Source organism: Perissodus microlepis, chromosome 14 (genome assembly GCF_051167445.1).
Source record: "Perissodus microlepis isolate ML-2025 ecotype Zambia chromosome 14, ASM5116744v1, whole genome shotgun sequence".
Classification (NCBI taxonomy): Eukaryota; Metazoa; Chordata; class Actinopteri; order Cichliformes; family Cichlidae; genus Perissodus; species Perissodus microlepis.
In genome coordinates this window covers 13,102,138-13,119,362 of record NC_140474.1, presented here as the reverse complement: position 1 = coordinate 13,119,362, position 17,225 = coordinate 13,102,138, and the positions used below count along the sequence as shown (strand labels likewise).

The 17,225-nt window shown below is 39.6% G+C and overlaps 1 protein-coding gene and 1 long non-coding RNA gene across 2 annotated transcripts; one reads left to right on the top strand and one right to left on the bottom strand.

Annotated features, from left to right (window-relative positions):
* Positions 1 to 719: 719 nt before the first annotated feature.
* jam3a (junctional adhesion molecule 3a) lies at positions 720 to 13,266 on the bottom strand. Its single transcript, XM_084951084.1, has 9 exons — positions 13,027 to 13,266; positions 5,798 to 5,869; positions 5,575 to 5,688; positions 5,204 to 5,356; positions 3,881 to 4,083; positions 3,190 to 3,289; positions 2,056 to 2,185; positions 1,916 to 1,967; positions 720 to 1,827 (listed from the first exon to the last, which is right to left on the bottom strand). Exons 1-9 carry the CDS (start codon positions 13,088 to 13,090, stop codon positions 1,792 to 1,794), a joined length of 924 nt encoding a protein of 307 aa, XP_084807210.1. The 5' UTR covers positions 13,091 to 13,266; the 3' UTR covers positions 720 to 1,791.
* LOC146373548 (uncharacterized) lies at positions 5,682 to 7,635 on the top strand. The gene is made up of 3 exons (XR_014802218.1): positions 5,682 to 5,771; positions 6,236 to 6,284; positions 7,177 to 7,635. It is a non-coding gene; the product is annotated as an uncharacterized LOC146373548 (long non-coding RNA).
* Positions 13,267 to 17,225: the final 3,959 nt, after the last annotated feature.

The following is a 17,225-nucleotide window of genomic DNA, read 5'->3' as shown; positions in this document are numbered from 1 at the left end:
AACATCATTTGGTTTTGAACACAGCATAACTGATTTTGAAGTGATAGTTTGATTCTGACAGAAGAATCTGAGGTTTTGTGAATGTAGTTCTGTTTAAGGTTTTGAGAAAATGGGTGGAGGTTTCAGAAAAAGTGTTTTAGCAATTCAGAAAAACTGGAATAATGATAATAATTACAACTTGCCTAATGAAGCGTTGATTGGCGCTTCAATGAAACTCTGGATGTCTACAAAACTATAAGCCAACTGATTTCAAAAAGCTATTTCATTTTACTGTAACACCTGCACTAATTTCCCTCCACTCTGGATTTTTTGACTTGCATTTGTGTGTTGTCATGTGTTGTGATGGTAGTGAGACGGCGGCCGTAAAAACAACACAGGAGGCTGAGCTGGAGATGGTGAAGATTTTCGCTGATTTACCAGGAGGCACAGGATTAGAAATGAGTATCAGAGGGATTGAGTTCAGGTTGAGAGGTTTGGAAACAAAGTTAAAGAGGCAAGGGTGAGATTGTGCTGCCAGGCAGGAGAGTCTCTTGCAGAGAGAGAGAGAGCTGCAATAGGAAGACCACAAAAAACATTTCTGGATGTAGTCAACATGGACAAGCTATGTTTGTGTTTGTGCGTGATTTCCCCCTCGCTACACAGAAACCTCGTCTGTGTATCTCTATATTTCACTTTAATCATCTGGACAAAATCCATCAAAACATTTGAGACTCCAAAAATTCAGCTGAAATATATTTAATAGTAACAAAATAACATTAACGTATAACATTAATATCAAATGAACAGTGGACATTGTACAACAGTTCCTGAGTTGTTACACACATCTTTGACACTAATGTCTAAAATGACACACTGTTGTTACTGACAGGCTCAACACTGCAGATACACACTGAACAGTGAATACTGTAAATGTATTTCCAATAAACAGTTTATTGCAATATTTACAATAAGGTATGGAGTGCTACGCATTCAAATTAAAAGCTCCAAAAAGTATATGCATGTATGTACATTTATAATACTGAGTCAAACCTGGACAATATGTCCAATACTCACAAAATAATTAGTAAAGCACAAAAGGTCACTTATACACAGAAACAGCACTCCAAGAAATCATCAACACCACCTTTATAGTACATATTGAGTTTGCAGCATATTGGAATATATGGTGTTAAAATTCACACTTTATTCTGTACTTGTACATGTTTGTTTTCATTTGTAAATATAGTCATAGGCTATTAAATTGTGCCTTCTAGTCAGCTCATGAGCCTTTTGCAGCCTGCTACTTATTGCCTGTTTAACTACAGTATGTACAAAAACATGTTTCGTCCTCTGCATGTGAAACAAACTAAGAACAAGGATGAAGTAAACAATTTACGTCCACTGTAAAAAATTGAAGAGCTATAAAAGAGGATTTGTCCAAAAACAGTGAGGGAATGTAGTTTACAGTAACCTTTGTGATGACACTGTGATATAAACATCGACCTCCACAGCTTTGAAATCGTTTTATTGTACAGTAGCTTTATGTTGAGTATAAAATGAGAAAAATATGTAAAAACCAAATATTTTCATGGAATTTAATATTAACAAACAACAACAAAAAAATCTGTGGCATTGCAAAACTCAACCAAGTGCCACAAAATGATATTAAAATTACTTTGGCAAGTCGGCTGATTTGATTTTGATGTGCATCAGAGAATAATGTGCCATGTTAGACTCCAAACTTTACCAAGTGGAGCATCATTGTTGCAAGTTTACTTCGTCGTGGTTACATCGCGTCCTCCGTGTCGGCTGTCAAATAACGAAGGAAGACTTGTGGCGGAAATGACCCTGTGAAAAACAGGAAGTAGGAAGTTACCTTAGATTTTCTTTTTTTGGATTTGATTTCCAACGAACGCGGTGTGCTTTGTAAGTTTACCTCATCCGCGTCTCCATACTCAACACCGCTATTCTGTGCAGGCCAGTTGTAGCTGAAATAAAGTGAAATAGAATGCATTTAAAAAAAAAAAAAAAGTCAAGATTTTGTATCCTTTCATCAGAGCTGCAGACTGTACTCACTTATTTTCATTGTGGCCTTTTTTGTGGAAGCATCCACGTCTGAAGGAATGACAAATGGAAACCGCCAAGCATAAGAACGCAACCACAGCACCAAACACCTTGAGGAAAATCCCCAGGATGTCAACGTCATCTGCAACAGGGCACAGAGAAGTGCTCATGAGAGAGTTACGTGGCCTGAGACATATCGATAGCCTATAACCATGACTTATATCATTGCTGCATTTTCATTTTTATGTATATCTTGTGTAACTGCCACACTCCTAAAATCCTCACTTAATTGTTATTGGCTTCGATGAAAATAAGAAGAATTTCATGTTCATTAAATACACCAACTCAAGATACCAAACAATGAAACAAATAAAAACAAACTTTGCCTACTTATCACATTAAATAGGAAGAATTCAGATGTTGTACAGTAACTAATTTTGACATTTAATAATAAATGTAATAAAAATAACGAATTTGATTTTTTTACATGAATTATGGTGAATGTCTTTTGTTTTGTTTTTTCATTATTTTTTCTATAAAAATGTTCAAATGTTCAAAAATGAACAACTCCTACAACAAAATGAATGCCTATAGTGTGCAAAAACCCTTTAACTGTGTGGACAGCTGCTTTATCCTTTCCGCTTCATGTTCTGGCTGCAGAATACGCTGTCATGGGCATGTTAGCATATCAGGGGCGTGGGTGTCTGAAACTGTTGCTTCCCAGCGAGGTGCTGGGATCAGACTGACCTGGACAGCCGGAGCTTTCCTGCATCCAGTTCGTTGCAAAGGGATGATGCTCAGCAGAGTGAATTAGTTTCCCTTAGCTGCCTTCAAATGGCAGTTATAAGCACAAAGTATGCTTGGCCTTCAAATAGTTTATATAATATTTAGTGGGAACAGTGGTGCTTGGGGTAAAATTAATGAAAAATATTGTTGTTTGCTTTGAGATAAAGTTTATTTCATTCCTACATTTGAAGCCCCACCTGTCTGTCCTGTCTGTGTTCATATGTTTTAGCTTCCTTCTGTTATTTCACACTTTTTCTCTTTGCCGTGTTAACTTGAAACTTGAGAGTGAACGTGTCTGATTTAGCTTTTGGCTTAAAGTGCTGTCAAAAGACCTGCTTGGCTGGTGTGACTGTCACTCACAGACTTCCATTATTTGCGTGGGACACTGTGCATGCCCCGCATCATTCTTTGCCTGGCAGTAGTACTCCCCCGCGTCCTCCTTCCTGACCCTTCGAAATTTCTGTGGAGACATTTTTGGAAAACTGTCAGTGCACTGACACGCAGACGAACTGTCAGCAATAGGATGTCTGGCTGTGGTTGAATATAGCGACATTTTGGCCTTCAGATGGATTTACGGGCTGCTTTTAATACTGCTGTAAGATTTTAGATTAGAGGGCATCGCCCTATGTTTTATAACATGGTTATATTTCTGCCAGATGTTAAACTTTTACCTGGAAACACATCAGTTTGGCTTTAAATGCAACATTATCCTTGTTCCATATGCCAGGTTTTGGATAAGTGTTCTTACTGGCTCTTTTTACACACGAGGGTTAATCCTGCTCTTAGTCATATAATGCTTAAGGTTTTATTTAGATTAAGCGGGTAACATTTACATTAGATAAGCTCTGACAGAGAATACTCGGCACTAATGAGTCCTGTCTACAAACAGAACAGACAAGCAGGGAGAAGAAGTTTGCATCTGTTCATTTAACAATAATAATAGTAAATACGGAGTGCTGCCGTGCCTCAAGAGATATTTTGCACAGACAATAGGAACTGAAATGATAAAGTCATAAATGTAGCAACAACAGGATGCTTGTCATTTTTGTACCAGGCCTCCGGTGTCGGGGTTGATGCTGTAGGAAGAGTTGGCAAACTTTGCGCTGTTTTTGGGATCCTGTGGAAGCTCTTCATTGTTGTGAAACCAACGGTACTGAGGAGCGGGAAAGCCCTCATTTTCCAGACATCGCAGCTCTGTTGATGTTCCCACTGTGACGGCCTCTGGCACGCTGCACCGTGGTACAACAGGTTTCACTACACACAAAAAGCACAGATTCACATCAGGCTGCTGAATGTTGTGTAGCATTTACACACTGCTGAAAGCGATACTTTTACTTACCAACTGGCTAAAGGATAACATTTCATCAGAAAGTGTGTTGAGTTTCCCCATAATCTTTAGACTGTTCTAAAGTATTTATGTTCACACACTGAACATAAAAGATGGACACGTGATAGACGTCGCTTCTACAGTCTCTGTCTTTATGCCTTGAATTCAATATCTTGTGTTTTGAAAGCAGAGGTCATGAGTGAGTGATCTAACTGAGAAACAGTTAGATCTGCCTTATTATTGTCAATTTTCATCTTAATGAAATCATAATTTATAGAATTAACAACATACTTTCCTGGCCAGGATTTAAAAGTAGCAAATACGTCCATAAAATTAATCAGGAAACTGTTGACTGAGCTCAAAGATCAAGTGGGTGATTTCCTCATTGACTCCCGCACAATCTGTTTGCAACCAGAGGTGTTGCCACCTGCTGGTCACTATAAAGAATGCAGGTTTAAAGAGCATCCACACTGGCTTCACTTTTCAGACACACAGGGTTATTGTCCATAGAGTCCATAGTGGTGCACAATTTATATACAGGCAGTGGTTATGCCACATACAGCAAACACTGCTGGCACTCGTTTTTTGTGTTTCTCTGTGTGCAGGCCAGGGTCTGCTACAGGCTCCGTGTCTAAAGACAAGTCTGCGACTCCCTGAGGTGAAGTGTGTTCTCAGCCACTGTATGGTGACAAAGAGAACTGTCATCAAGTGATACGTAAGGTTAAAGTTGGAATTGTTATAACGTCGCCACAAGCCCCAGATATCCCGAGTGATTTATGTAAGTGGGTGTTAAATGGTTGTGATTGCTGTCCCAGCAGGCCACTAGCTTAATCTACCAGCACCTCAAAGGCAACGGTTAGATGCATGGCAACCTCACAGTGACAGCAATCATGATGTAGCTTTATATTTCAGAAGTAAATTGAGTGTAAAATGTATAAACTGCCACATAATCTTAATATCTATTCGCTCATAAGAACAAAGTGTGATTAGAACTTTAGAGGGTTGACGATATAGACATGCAGTGACTTTTAGCTCTGCTCTCCATACCTCTTACTGCAAGACTAATAAGTATTTCATCAAAGTCCCTTTGATCATCGATGGCGGCCACCTCGCAGCGGTACTCTGCTGTGTCTGATCGAGTGGCGTTGAAGATCAGAATGTTGGCCGGCTCTCTGAGCTGAGCTCTGTTCTCCAAGTCCCCTTTTGGAGAACGACAGAAAGAGAGAGAGATGGGGGGTGAAAAACACTTTACAATTGCTCATTCAAATACACAGCGTGACTTCACGGCTTAAAAACAGAATTCTGAGCCAAGGTCTTTCAAGGTAGCATTCACTCAGCTAAGCTTTGAGTGCTGCGACTTTGCTTTGAAACACTGTGCTCTACTGGTTTCTCTAAAAGACAGTTTCCAAGAGGTTTACCTGCTATCTTGTTTTGAAAGTACACATAACTGGGAACACCATTTTTAATCTTTTTCCACTCGATCCTTGGGTTGTTTGTCGAGATGGACTCTATTAAGCAGGTCAGTTCGATGGCTGGGAAGAAAACAGAACGCATGACAGCATGAGAGAGATGCAGGCTAAATCTGGAAAAAAGAAACGCTACTTTGGTTAAATAGGTTAGTGTGATTTTCGAGCAACTCACGCTCAAACTCATTTGCCCAAACAATCTTGTCCGTGGTCCGGAGGATTACCCCAAGTGATGATGGAATGTGACCTGTGGAGAAAAAAAAAACACAGGCAGTAAACGCTGAGTAACCCCGATTGGACACGCGAGCATTTTCATTAGCAGACATTATAAACCGGGCACGTTGCCTAATAAACACTGGATTAGACCAACAAATATAGCTGACATAAGTGTGCCACATATTTTTAATGAACTCCTTGTAGAAATATACTGTCATTAACATTTAACTTGAATTATTTGTGGTGTTTAATTGGATAATAATGTGACTTATGATGAGTCGATGGAAGAGACCAGAGCTAGTTGTAAATGATAATGAAAGAAAACAGAGATTTGACACGAAGGACTCTGTAAATATTTGGATAGTGACCCGTTTTTTGTTGTTGCTGTTGTTGTCAGCTTTGATCCTGCGCAAGATGAAATCCAGACCGAGAACGCAGCAGACAATGTAAGTAAGCGAGCAGACAAGAGCCAAAGTCACTTTAGCTCAGTTACTAAGGATCAGCAATGCTCTTGTAATAAGTTGCAGGACAGAATAAAAGGATTTGTGTTTAGTACTGCAGCACAGCCGGCTCAGACCAAGTAAATGACACACAGGCTTTAGCCATTAGCAAACATGACAGTTGCTATATTGACTTTATTTCACACTGGTTGTTTTATAACAGAAAGGCTCCAAACATTAACTGTATATAGAAGATGGATGTTGCCACTGTAACCTCACTGAATTCCTATCTTGCAGTCTCAAGCTACACACTCACATACAGTAGTAACTAAGGATGCTCCTGGTAACTAGTTATTTAAACAAGAGAAAAAGTCAAGCCTCAGAGAACATTCAGAACTGAAGTGAATCTAATGGATGAGGTTAAATATTAGCCATACAATAACTGCACATGTATTTGAGAGCTATTTGAAACCGCTAATCACATGCCTTGATAATCAAGTTGAGTTTTAAATGTAAATCTGTTGGACACTGTGCCATATATAACAGTCACAGTACTTAATGTCACAGTACCAACAAACCACAGCCCTGGTTTGTGGCTGGTGGCGTCACAACATTTCTCACCGGGATGGGAGCTGCCACTGCTTATTAATAAAAACCAAATAAGTAACTTAGCTGACTAGTATCTTTGGTACCAACTAGCAAGAGGCAGAACATTTTAATGTGTAATCAAGTAGTCGCATGCATCCCTAGTAGCAACTTGGTAACTGAAAAAGCAAGCCTAACTTGTTCTTTTGTTTTCAAAAGGATGTGAAACTAACACAGAACATTCAGGAAAGTGTTTACTGAGGTCATAGGTCATGTCAGCAGTCCAGTAATTTTACTTTCTTTTTGCAACCAGGAGAAAATCCCGGAGAAAGAATGGAAGCAGATTTGAAGCAGATTTCCTTCTGGCCTCGCTTTTCCAGCCTGGAGCTTATGTTCAAATTTTATGCACAGCCTGTTGTTCCCATCTTCTGTGTGTGCTTCTCTTGCACAGCACCCTCACCTGCATGTCAGGTTACCAGGTTAACCAGCGATTTTTAACTGGCTGCAAGTTTGAGTGTGGTTGCCCCTCCAAATGTTTACCCCCCCAGCTCATCACCAGCAACAGGGATGTCCTTTAGCCATTACAAGTGAGTGTAGTTAATGCACATATGGTTATATTAGTTGATCATAATAAGACACACATAACAGAGTTTTCTTCCTGTTCTCTCTTTCCACGGTCACATGCTCGATCAAAGAGTGTCGTTTAATTGTTGGGGTTTCCTCTGTATTATTGTAGAGTCTTTACCTTACAACAGGTGACTGCTGTTGTGATTTGGTGCTATATAAATACAATTTAATTGAACTGAATGCAAGTTTTAATTTCTTTTTTTAAGCGACCGCTACACTGGAAACCATTCTGGGGACATTAACTATTAAAAAAGGGGGAGTTAGAGATGATATCTTTATATTGATTTCTGACAAAAACACAGCTGCAGAGATAGTTTGCATCACTAGTTCACTACATATCACGATATTATGGATGACGATGCGCCCTTGAGGAATAGCTGGAAATGGTCAATGATGTGTCACCCAGTAGACCAGAAAGCCCCCAAGTCATTTCAGTATTTGGTGCAGTGTACTATTAAAGCGTTTACTCACTGAAGAAAAAAAATACTGGTTTAGAGAAGGGGTGCGCAGTTCATCCACTTTTACACATCGTTTAAAAACCATACACACTAAAATATTACTAGAATTACATTATATTATTATAATGTACATCTAGTATATAGTATATTATATTACTAGATGTACATGTACATTTTTTTGTATTTTTTCAGGGCTAGCTCCTTTGCTAAATCATAATACTAATTTATACTGAGGTTGCAAAATAAATCATTTATCAAGATCCCCAAACAAATCAAATCAGAAGCACAAGAATAACTTCACAGCGGGAATGAGCTCACATTTGAACCATACTTAATCAACCATCTTCATTTCCCTCTGGCACAAACACAACACATGAGACGCGCTTATTTTAAGTTCAGTGCTTGAGCGAAATGCTGAAAGCAATCAGTGTTATTTTGCAAATGTCAGATTATAACGGCGAGAGGCGTAATTCACAAGTTTCGTTCAATTTGGGTCCGCCGAATGCCAATTTAAGTGGAAAATACGTGAATCTGGGGACGAGACGGGTGTGCAGTGTGACATCGAATTAAGGAAATGTGAAAATTACTGCTCGGCAAACACAAATAATTTAACAGTCTTTGCTAAGGCTAAATAAGTAGGTTTCTACCTTCCCTTGGTACCCTATAGTCAACATTTTTTGTTCCAAATGCAGTAATTACTGAGTACACGCACAACGAACAGCACCCATGCTGAGTAATGAAGGCAATCACGCTCCCAGTGGGGGCAGTAGTTAGGGTTTCAAATAGAGGCTGAAATTAGACAATAATAATCTGAGCCGCCCCTGAATACGACAAGACATCCCTCCTGTTTTCCCGAGGCAGCGTGCACTCTGACTAACTCCGAGGGATTTGAGCAGCCTTGTTAGGACACGGGCGTCCCTGAGTTGTACATTGTGACTGGGAGCCAAAGGGAGAGCGAGCATATAGCCTTCAAGCGATGAAAACATGGGTCCAACCGAAGCATCCGGTCTTATAAGCACAGCTGCGGACAGTGATGAGATCTGACTCGCAGGTCTCAGCTTCCGTCTCTGCTGCTGACTTTCCCACCCTGTACATCAAGGGCTATTTTTACCACAGCAGTGACTGGACATCCCGAGAGACGCGACGAAGGCCCGTCCAACTGAAGCTCCCTCGACATACGCACGTACTGACCCTTCAAAAAAATGCCCTTTAAACTGCTTCTTCCAGATCTGCGAGGTACTCGTTTTGAGGAACGATATTTTTGGAAAAAAAGAAAGAAAGAAAAACAAAAGCTCTTTCAAATACTGGAACGTTTAATTAAATCTGCAGCTGCAATCACACTGCAGACTCAAAGTATCACGTAAGAGAAAACAACGGCTTTCGCAGTGTTATGGGTTGCAACACGGCCGTGTGCGATGTGCTTTTCAAAGTTTACAGGAAACAGATCTGCTCGAGTTCATCTGTTTTCATAAGTATGTTGTAACACTGACAAAATCTCCTTAGAGGATACATCTCCCGTGTTCATCTGAACAAAAATCATGGTGAAAAACAAGTTTTTAGCCTTTATTATCTGGGGCGAACAAAATCTAGAATCAGTGCGCACCGGTTGTACAAGCAGGAACGGCGTTAACAGGATGTTATTAAAGGTTTTTCTCATCTCTCTTCCAAATAATGCAAAATGTAGGACGTGGGAAAGAGTAACCACAGTTAATTAACATGACAATGTATAACTAATTACTAATGCGAGCTTAAAATAAAAGCACGCAGACAACAATGTTTGGTGGCCTCCCTTCCCCCGTGACATGGTGCAGGCTGAAGAGAAGACAATGTTTCTGAATTATGAAAATAATCTCAGCGCTTGCTGGAAAGCAAACAGGGGCTCATTTTTAATCCCTCTGTCATTCTAATGCAAAGACAAAGTAGGTCTATAGTCAGTTCTGAGAGAAACTGGCTTTTAAATAGCCACATTCAGCAATCCTCTTACGCTCTAAATATGAAAACAACCACCCATCCCTGTCCCTGCAACAAAAAGTTGTTGATCCAGTGAATCTATAAAAAGCTTTTTCCCAGACATTCCAGTGCAGTCGCAGCAAATATGCCGAAGACAGTGGATGGCGCGAGGAGGCCCACTGGGATTCACAGCATACTGGAGTGACTGCGTAACAGAACAACTCAACGCTCAAGCAGATTTGATTAAGCTGGTTATGTTGTTATAAGAACTGGGAGGAAATAAACTGTTCATTCAAGCTACGCACGTGACACAATGACTGCAGCACCTCAGACAGATGAAATATAAATGAAGTCCCAATAAAGCACAAGGCAGATAAAATATAACTCATTTATCGCAACCTATAACAAAGCAGCTTAAATTACATAAAATAGCAACGCCAACAATGTTCATATTTGATAGAACGTGTGTTAAACACTAAAATACCAGATATCCTCTGGTTCCTGCCTCTCATATGTAAATATATGATTGTAAACTTTATGAACTTGGAAAAAGCAATTTGAATACATTTTTGTGCTGTGTGGGAAATGGGAATCTAGCAGTTTTTTATCGTGTATTGACAGAAAAATTTATCAATTGCTCCTGAACAATCATTCAAGACAATTAGCATTTAATGAAATCCTAACACAAAAACTCAACGGCCAATTCATTAGGTACGCTTTGCTCATACCAGGTTGGACCTTTTTTACTTTTAGGAATGCTTTAATTCTTCAAGGCATACGTTCAACAAGGTGGGGGGAATCAGATATTTTGGACCATGCTGACATGATAGCATCATGCAGTTGCCGTGATCTGTACCTCCCGTTCAGCCACATGCCAAAGGCATTCACTGAGACAAGTTCTTGAGATCTGGTGAGTGCAGAGGCCATTTAAGTATGGTGAAGTCATTGTCATGTTCAAGAAGCCGGTTTGAGATGATTTGAGTTTTGTGACATGGTGCATTGCCCTACTGGAAGGAGCCTTCAGAAGATGAGTACACTGTGGTCATAAAGGGTGGACATTGTTAAAACTGCACAGGCAGGCTGAGGCATTTAAATCACGCAAACTTGGTATTAAGCAGCCAAAACTGAGCCCAGAAAACATCTCCAACACCATTACACCAACAGCAGCAGCCTGAATAGTGATATAAGGATGGATCCATGCTTCCTGGTTGCTTACATCAAATTCAGACTCTACCATCATCAGATCCAATCAGTAAACATTTTTCCAGGCTTCTCCTGTACAGTTTTGGTGAACTTATCCATTTCCTGTTCTTAGCTGACAGGGGTGGCACGTGATGTGATCTTCTGCTGCTGTAGTCCATCTGCTTTGAGGTTCAACATGTTTTGCATTCAGAATGCTCTTCTGCGTGTCCTCATTACTTACTTATATTTATCTTCTTATCAACTCAAAGCAGTTTGGCCATTCTCCTCTGACCTCTGGCAACAACAAAGCATTTTCAACCAGAGAACTGCTGCTTACTGGATATCTTATCTTTTATAGTAAACCCCAGAGGGGGTTTCATGTGAGATTTCCAGTGGATCAACAGTTTCTGAAATACTCAGACAAACCCGTCAGCCATCAACAATCATGCCGCAGTTCAGTTTAAACTTCAGCATGTTGTCTTGACCATTTCTACATGCATAAATAGACTGTGCCATGTGACTGGCTAAATAGCTATTTGAGTTACCTGTTGTACCTAACAAAGTGGCTGATGAGCAAATAATTACAGATTTTTATTTTTAATGCAAAGTCTTCTCAAGCATAAAAAACATTTTTTGTTCATTAAATGGGCAGTGATATCAGGAATATGCACCGACTTCTATTAAGTAAGGTAAGAGATTGATACGCTGCCCAATCATTATAATGTCCAAAGGCCAATTCTGAGTCTGGAAAATCTCAGAAATAGCATTTCTTTTTTTAACTTTTCAATTTTCATGCAGCATAAAGGAAAAAAAATTAACAATGTAAGAATTACATCCAATTTTCTGCACATCAGAATCACAAGAAGGCATCTATTTTTACCTTAACTTAAAATAATTCAGCTTTACACATCAGTGCGTTCCAGTTATATGCAGCATGAATCACAATATGCTAAATGCAAAACGTTTGAATAACGATTCATTTTCATTATTCAAACATGACAGCACCCTAAAGCTCAAGGTCAGAACATAAACCAAATCGTGAGCTACATTCGCACACAGCTCGGAGTTTTTACAACCAAAACTTGAGAGCATAACAAATGAACCTCTGCCTGTCATCTCTGCTTAGTCATTTGATTTACTGCTTGCAGAGCACCTGGGTGAAAAGTTCAACACTTAGTGGTGCACCCACCCGCAGCCAATTAGCCGACGCAACCACCCAGCATCAGCTGATCGCCACAAATCTCTAGCTGTTGCTGCTGCACATCATCTTGTCACCGCTGCCCTCGACCTGCCTCACTCATGGCACCCCACTCACCATCACTAGCGATCAATCACCACGTGATCAGGAGAGGTCAAACTACAATAAAATGAAATTCAAGCAGCCTCATATGTATATGATGCATATACATATATGCAACAATCAAAAAGACAAAGCATTTTAAATATATATTATTCACAGGCCCGTGTTTCTGTGTACCACAGGTCTCCACCATGTGGCTGCCGTCTTTTTATACTAAAGTAACGTTTGCATTGTTTGTATTCTGGAAATTTCTTTAGAAATTAGTCGACAAGTGAGCGCGCAATATGTATGATTTCTAGGCTAGGTTACACGTTTTTAAAATCAAGTAAAAAAAAAATTCAAAACGTCAAGGGTGCTCTGACAACTACGTCATTTTCCAGCTCGGTGTGAGGTTTGCTCAAGCGTAAAACAATCAAATATAATCTTCAGTCGATAATGAGCAGACTGTTAAAACGCCACAAAACACAACAAAAACGTTTTCCTGACATTTCCCAGCCCGTTTACACGTCAAGCTAACGTTAAAAAACGTCCTTGTCGGCTCGTAGCGCTGACAGAACCGTTACAGCTCGGATTTAACTTGACTGTAGTCGCACCTCGCCGACTCCGATATGATAATAGCTTTGTGAATAAGCGGTAGAAAACTCACCTAGGCTGCTGTAAAGCACAAAACAGGCTACGAGTCGCGCAATCGCCATCTTGCAGCGTATCATTTATCGGTTACAGCTGCACACACTCAGCACCTCTGAGAGGTAAGAGGAGGATGAGGGCACAAAAGACTGGTGGATGTTGCCATCGACGAGTTTCCATAGCTACAAGGGCTACGATGTGGGGTTGCGCCCTGAACGCAGTCTGACAGGCGGTAGGCGGTGCCAAACATGCCCTCCGCCTCCTCCTCCACACACAGACGCACAATTCTGACCGTATGTTCTCGTGGGAAAGTGGCGACCTACACCCTCTAGTGGTTATTTTTCTTTTTGGGACCTTAAAAGACCATAATAGGGAAGATTTTTTCCCCTTTATTAAAAGAAACATATAACAGCTGAAAATCAAGCAGCATTTTGAGATCTCTTGCTCACGCTGACAGACAGACGCATTATATACATGATCAGAAATTACAAGAAAAGTATGTCGATGCAGATTAACAGACTGGATATAATCTTTTAAGGATGATACTTTGTTTTGTTCTCCCCAGTTCAGTGTGAATAAGAAGTACAACTAATGCTAAAGTCTCCAGTGAGCTGACACTGTAATTGGTGTTTGAACTGAATCAGAGAGGAGAGGGAACAAGGCAATCATTGCATCAGAGTCTTGTAAATAAACATGTAACGCTGCTCTCTTCTGTATGCTCGTGAGGACTGTCCCTCTTTTTCATATAAGATAAAATGGTGAGAAATGCATAATCAGGATGATTTAAGATGGATGTAGGTCAGTGTTTTGATCATCAAAAGTGGATGAGAAACTGATTTATTTCTATGAAAAAAAAAATCTAATTTCTCTATTTAATTTCCTTGATACAGTAGGTGTGAGTATATTTATGACAATCAGTTTCAGTGTTAAGAGTATTATAGATGTTGAGTTTCTCGTCTGGATATTTGAATACAGTGAACTGATTCTTCTGTTTTATGCATGGAATAGACATCTAACTGGAATGAGAAATTTTTTAAAAACAAAGTCATTTAAAGGTCCATCCATAGCGTCAACTATCAGTTTGACTTCTCACACTTTCATTTAGCTTCCATGACACATTTTTTACATTTTTAAAGAACTGTTATGATGGAAACCTGAGACACATACATGTGAAAAAGAGAGTTTTTACAGGCCTAAAGGGACTTGTGGAGTAATTTTGGCACACTCTTCATTACAACATTGCTTCAGTTCTTTGAGGTTTATGGGCATTTGTTTATGCACAGCTCTCTTAAGGTCCAACCACAGCATTTGATTGCAGCACCTTGGTTCTTTTGTTTTTGGGCCATTCTGTTTTAGATCTGCTTCTGTGCTTGGGATCATTGTCCTGTTGCATGACCCAAATTGTGCCCAAGCTTTAGCTGCCAGACAGAAGGCCTTATGTTGGACTCTAGAATAGTTTGGTATATAGAGGACTGAATATACAGAGTTCATGACGGGATGGTGTGGTTCTGTGGCAGCAAAACAAGCCCAAATCATGATCCCTCCACCACCATGCTTGACAGTTAGAATGAGATATTTGTGCTGATAAGCTTTGTTTGGTTTTTGCCTAACATAGCAAAATATCTCCACTTCTGTCTCATCTGTCTGAAAGTCTTTGTCCCAGAAGTTTTGTGGTTTGTTCAAAACAATTTAGCAAGCCCAAGCTCTGCTGCTAACTGTCATAGGACAACCAATGGGGTATACCCCTGACACACATGCATTTCTATGCATGCAGTAGTGATCTGCTTAGATTTTCAAAGGACTGCAAACAGTCTGAGAAAACTTTCTATCTATCTATCTATCTATCTGAAAAGAGTTGCCTGTAAGACCACGCTGAGGCCTTCTACAACAATTAATCAACACTACAAGGGCATAAAGGCAGAGGATGCCCCCCCCCCCAAAGGAATCCTCACCAAAAGAAATATAACAAAAAATCACTGATGATGCAACATTTATTAAGAAAGAACCTTGTGCTTTTTTATCTTTATTTCAATTTCAAAAGATTGCAGCGTCCTCTATAAATTGTTTTATATTCCCGACATCAAAGTGTCCTATAAAGATTCTATTAATATGATTTTTATAGAGTTGTATTTCCTATAATTGTTTTGACAAATGTCAGCTTCTTGGATTCCTGGAAAAAGCAGTAGATGGCAGTGTGAAACCAGAAATAATAATCTGCCAATACATCACACTCATCCAAAGATCAACAGCATGTATGTAGACATAAGGTCTATAATTAGGTATACATATATTATATTTTGCATTTCCACAATTTCACAGTCACATGATGTGAAACTCTTCTGATGCAGTTAAGGTTTAGCCCACTGAATACAACCGTGTAGTCCACCCACTACAAGAAAAAGGCAACATATTACAGATGAACTTGTTGCCCTCTTTGAATACTCATGCTCCATCACACCATGCTGCCCTGCTTTCACTGTTGGTAGTGTTGCTAGGCAATGATTCCTCTGTTGAGAAGCTCTTCGTGGCTGCCCTTTTGTTGCGGCTCAGACAAAACTGTACATTTTGATTGTTTTACAAAGAAATATCCAGGTTTGTCATGTTCCTTTTTGAGAAAAAATGTGAAGACTTCATTTCTCTGAGTGAAATGCAAAAAGTATGTGCCATGCTTCAACTAATTAAAGAGCCAAATTAGCGAGAGCATCACAGTGTGACAGTGAGTCATATTACAGGTGTTGCTTATTGGCACCTGCATCTGTGCTATGTAGCTGTTGTACAAGGCGGTGGCTGTTTGCTTGAGCCATCGTGCATCATTTGCACAGTGATTATATATCTTCCAAGCTATGAATAATGCACTGCAGTTGGATTTAATATCCACCCAGTCTTTCCAGTCTCAAACCCGCAAGCCCTCTTCGTGCAAGCTTGATAGACAGGTCTAACACCAACTAAGCTATTTAAGGGGTTGAAATAAGCGCAGGATATTAAAGCATATCAGCAGGTAAAACCTACAGTGAATTAAAAGAGCAAATTTCTTTCTCTAGTTGGTGCTTTGCGCTCCTTCCTGTGAGTTTTGACATTTTGCAGTATATCATGAAAAACAGAAACTGCTGCTGAATGGATAAACGCCTGATAAACACATTCTGGATTTTAAACATTTTGATTATACTCTGAAGCCTCAGGGTTTTTATATTTTATTTGTAGTACAACGAAAATTCTGTAAAGACTCTTCATCTGTGAGGCCAAATTGACCAACCTTGGCCTTTGTGAATAAGAGACAAAATTCTGAACTACAATAAGCCTTTTGTTATTGACTGTTGTCTGCATCCCTCAGCTACAACTCCACTACATTCAATGCAACAGAAATAAAGCACAAGAAACACCACATCTTTTTAGTTAGTCCCCTTAGTCAATGTGCCGTGCACTATAACCTTTAAAAATGGTTGATCCGCATTAATCTGCATGCAGTACATCTATAATGTATTTTACTGTTTACTACTTTGTCCATGATTTCTATTTTTTCTTACAAGACTTAAATGGTTAGTCAAATGGAGGCACTTTAGTCCCTCAAGTGCAAATACTGTATATAATAACAGCTTCCTTATAGCAGCTTCTAAAACCAGTGTTACAATGTGCCTTAATATTAGAAAACAATGAAAACAGAGATACAGGAAACATGGTAAAATAGCTGTAATTGTACTTTTCTTGCTAGAGGTTTAAACTTGAACACAGCTTAAAATATAGTCTTGATTCTGGCTTGGAAAAGCTATAAAACCATTCAGTAACAATCTTAAAATCAATCTCTTACAAAATTAAAAGCCCACGTGGCAATTCTCAGCATGGTGTGATCTCTTTTCCTGGTTTTAGTTGCAATTTTAATCGTTCCCTTCAGAGTCATGTGATTCATTTCTGAAATCTTAGCAGTCATGAGACGAAGGTAAGTAGGGCATCTTCTGACTCTTTCGACTGGACCAACCATGGAGAGATTATTCAGGTGTTTTAAAAGACTTGCTCATGACCGAAACATTTGCCATCATCTTTGCCAAAGCAGTCACATATTTCACTTGCAGCATACCATCTCTGCCGGATTCATCAGTCAGTTACTGCAAAATACACAGCGAGCTGTGTTCTGCAGCGAGAGAGTTCTGCAGGTTATTCACAGCAGATACTTTCTGTTTATTTCATTTAAAAAAATCAGGGCAGAAGTGAAAGAACATACCA

Bases quoted from the DNA above. Each gene is read 5' to 3' on its own strand.
- jam3a (XM_084951084.1), bottom strand. From the start codon at position 13,090: ATGATACGCTGCAAGATGGCGATTGCGCGACTCGTAGCCTGTTTTGTG. The intron at 5,689-5,797 runs GTGAGTTGCTCG...TTTTCTTCCCAG, and splicing joins TTGGGCAAATGAGTTTGAGC to CCATCGAACTGACCTGCTTA. The intron at 1,828-1,915 runs GTAAACTTACAA...TGTTTTTCACAG, and splicing joins AGTATGGAGACGCGGATGAG to GGTCATTTCCGCCACAAGTC.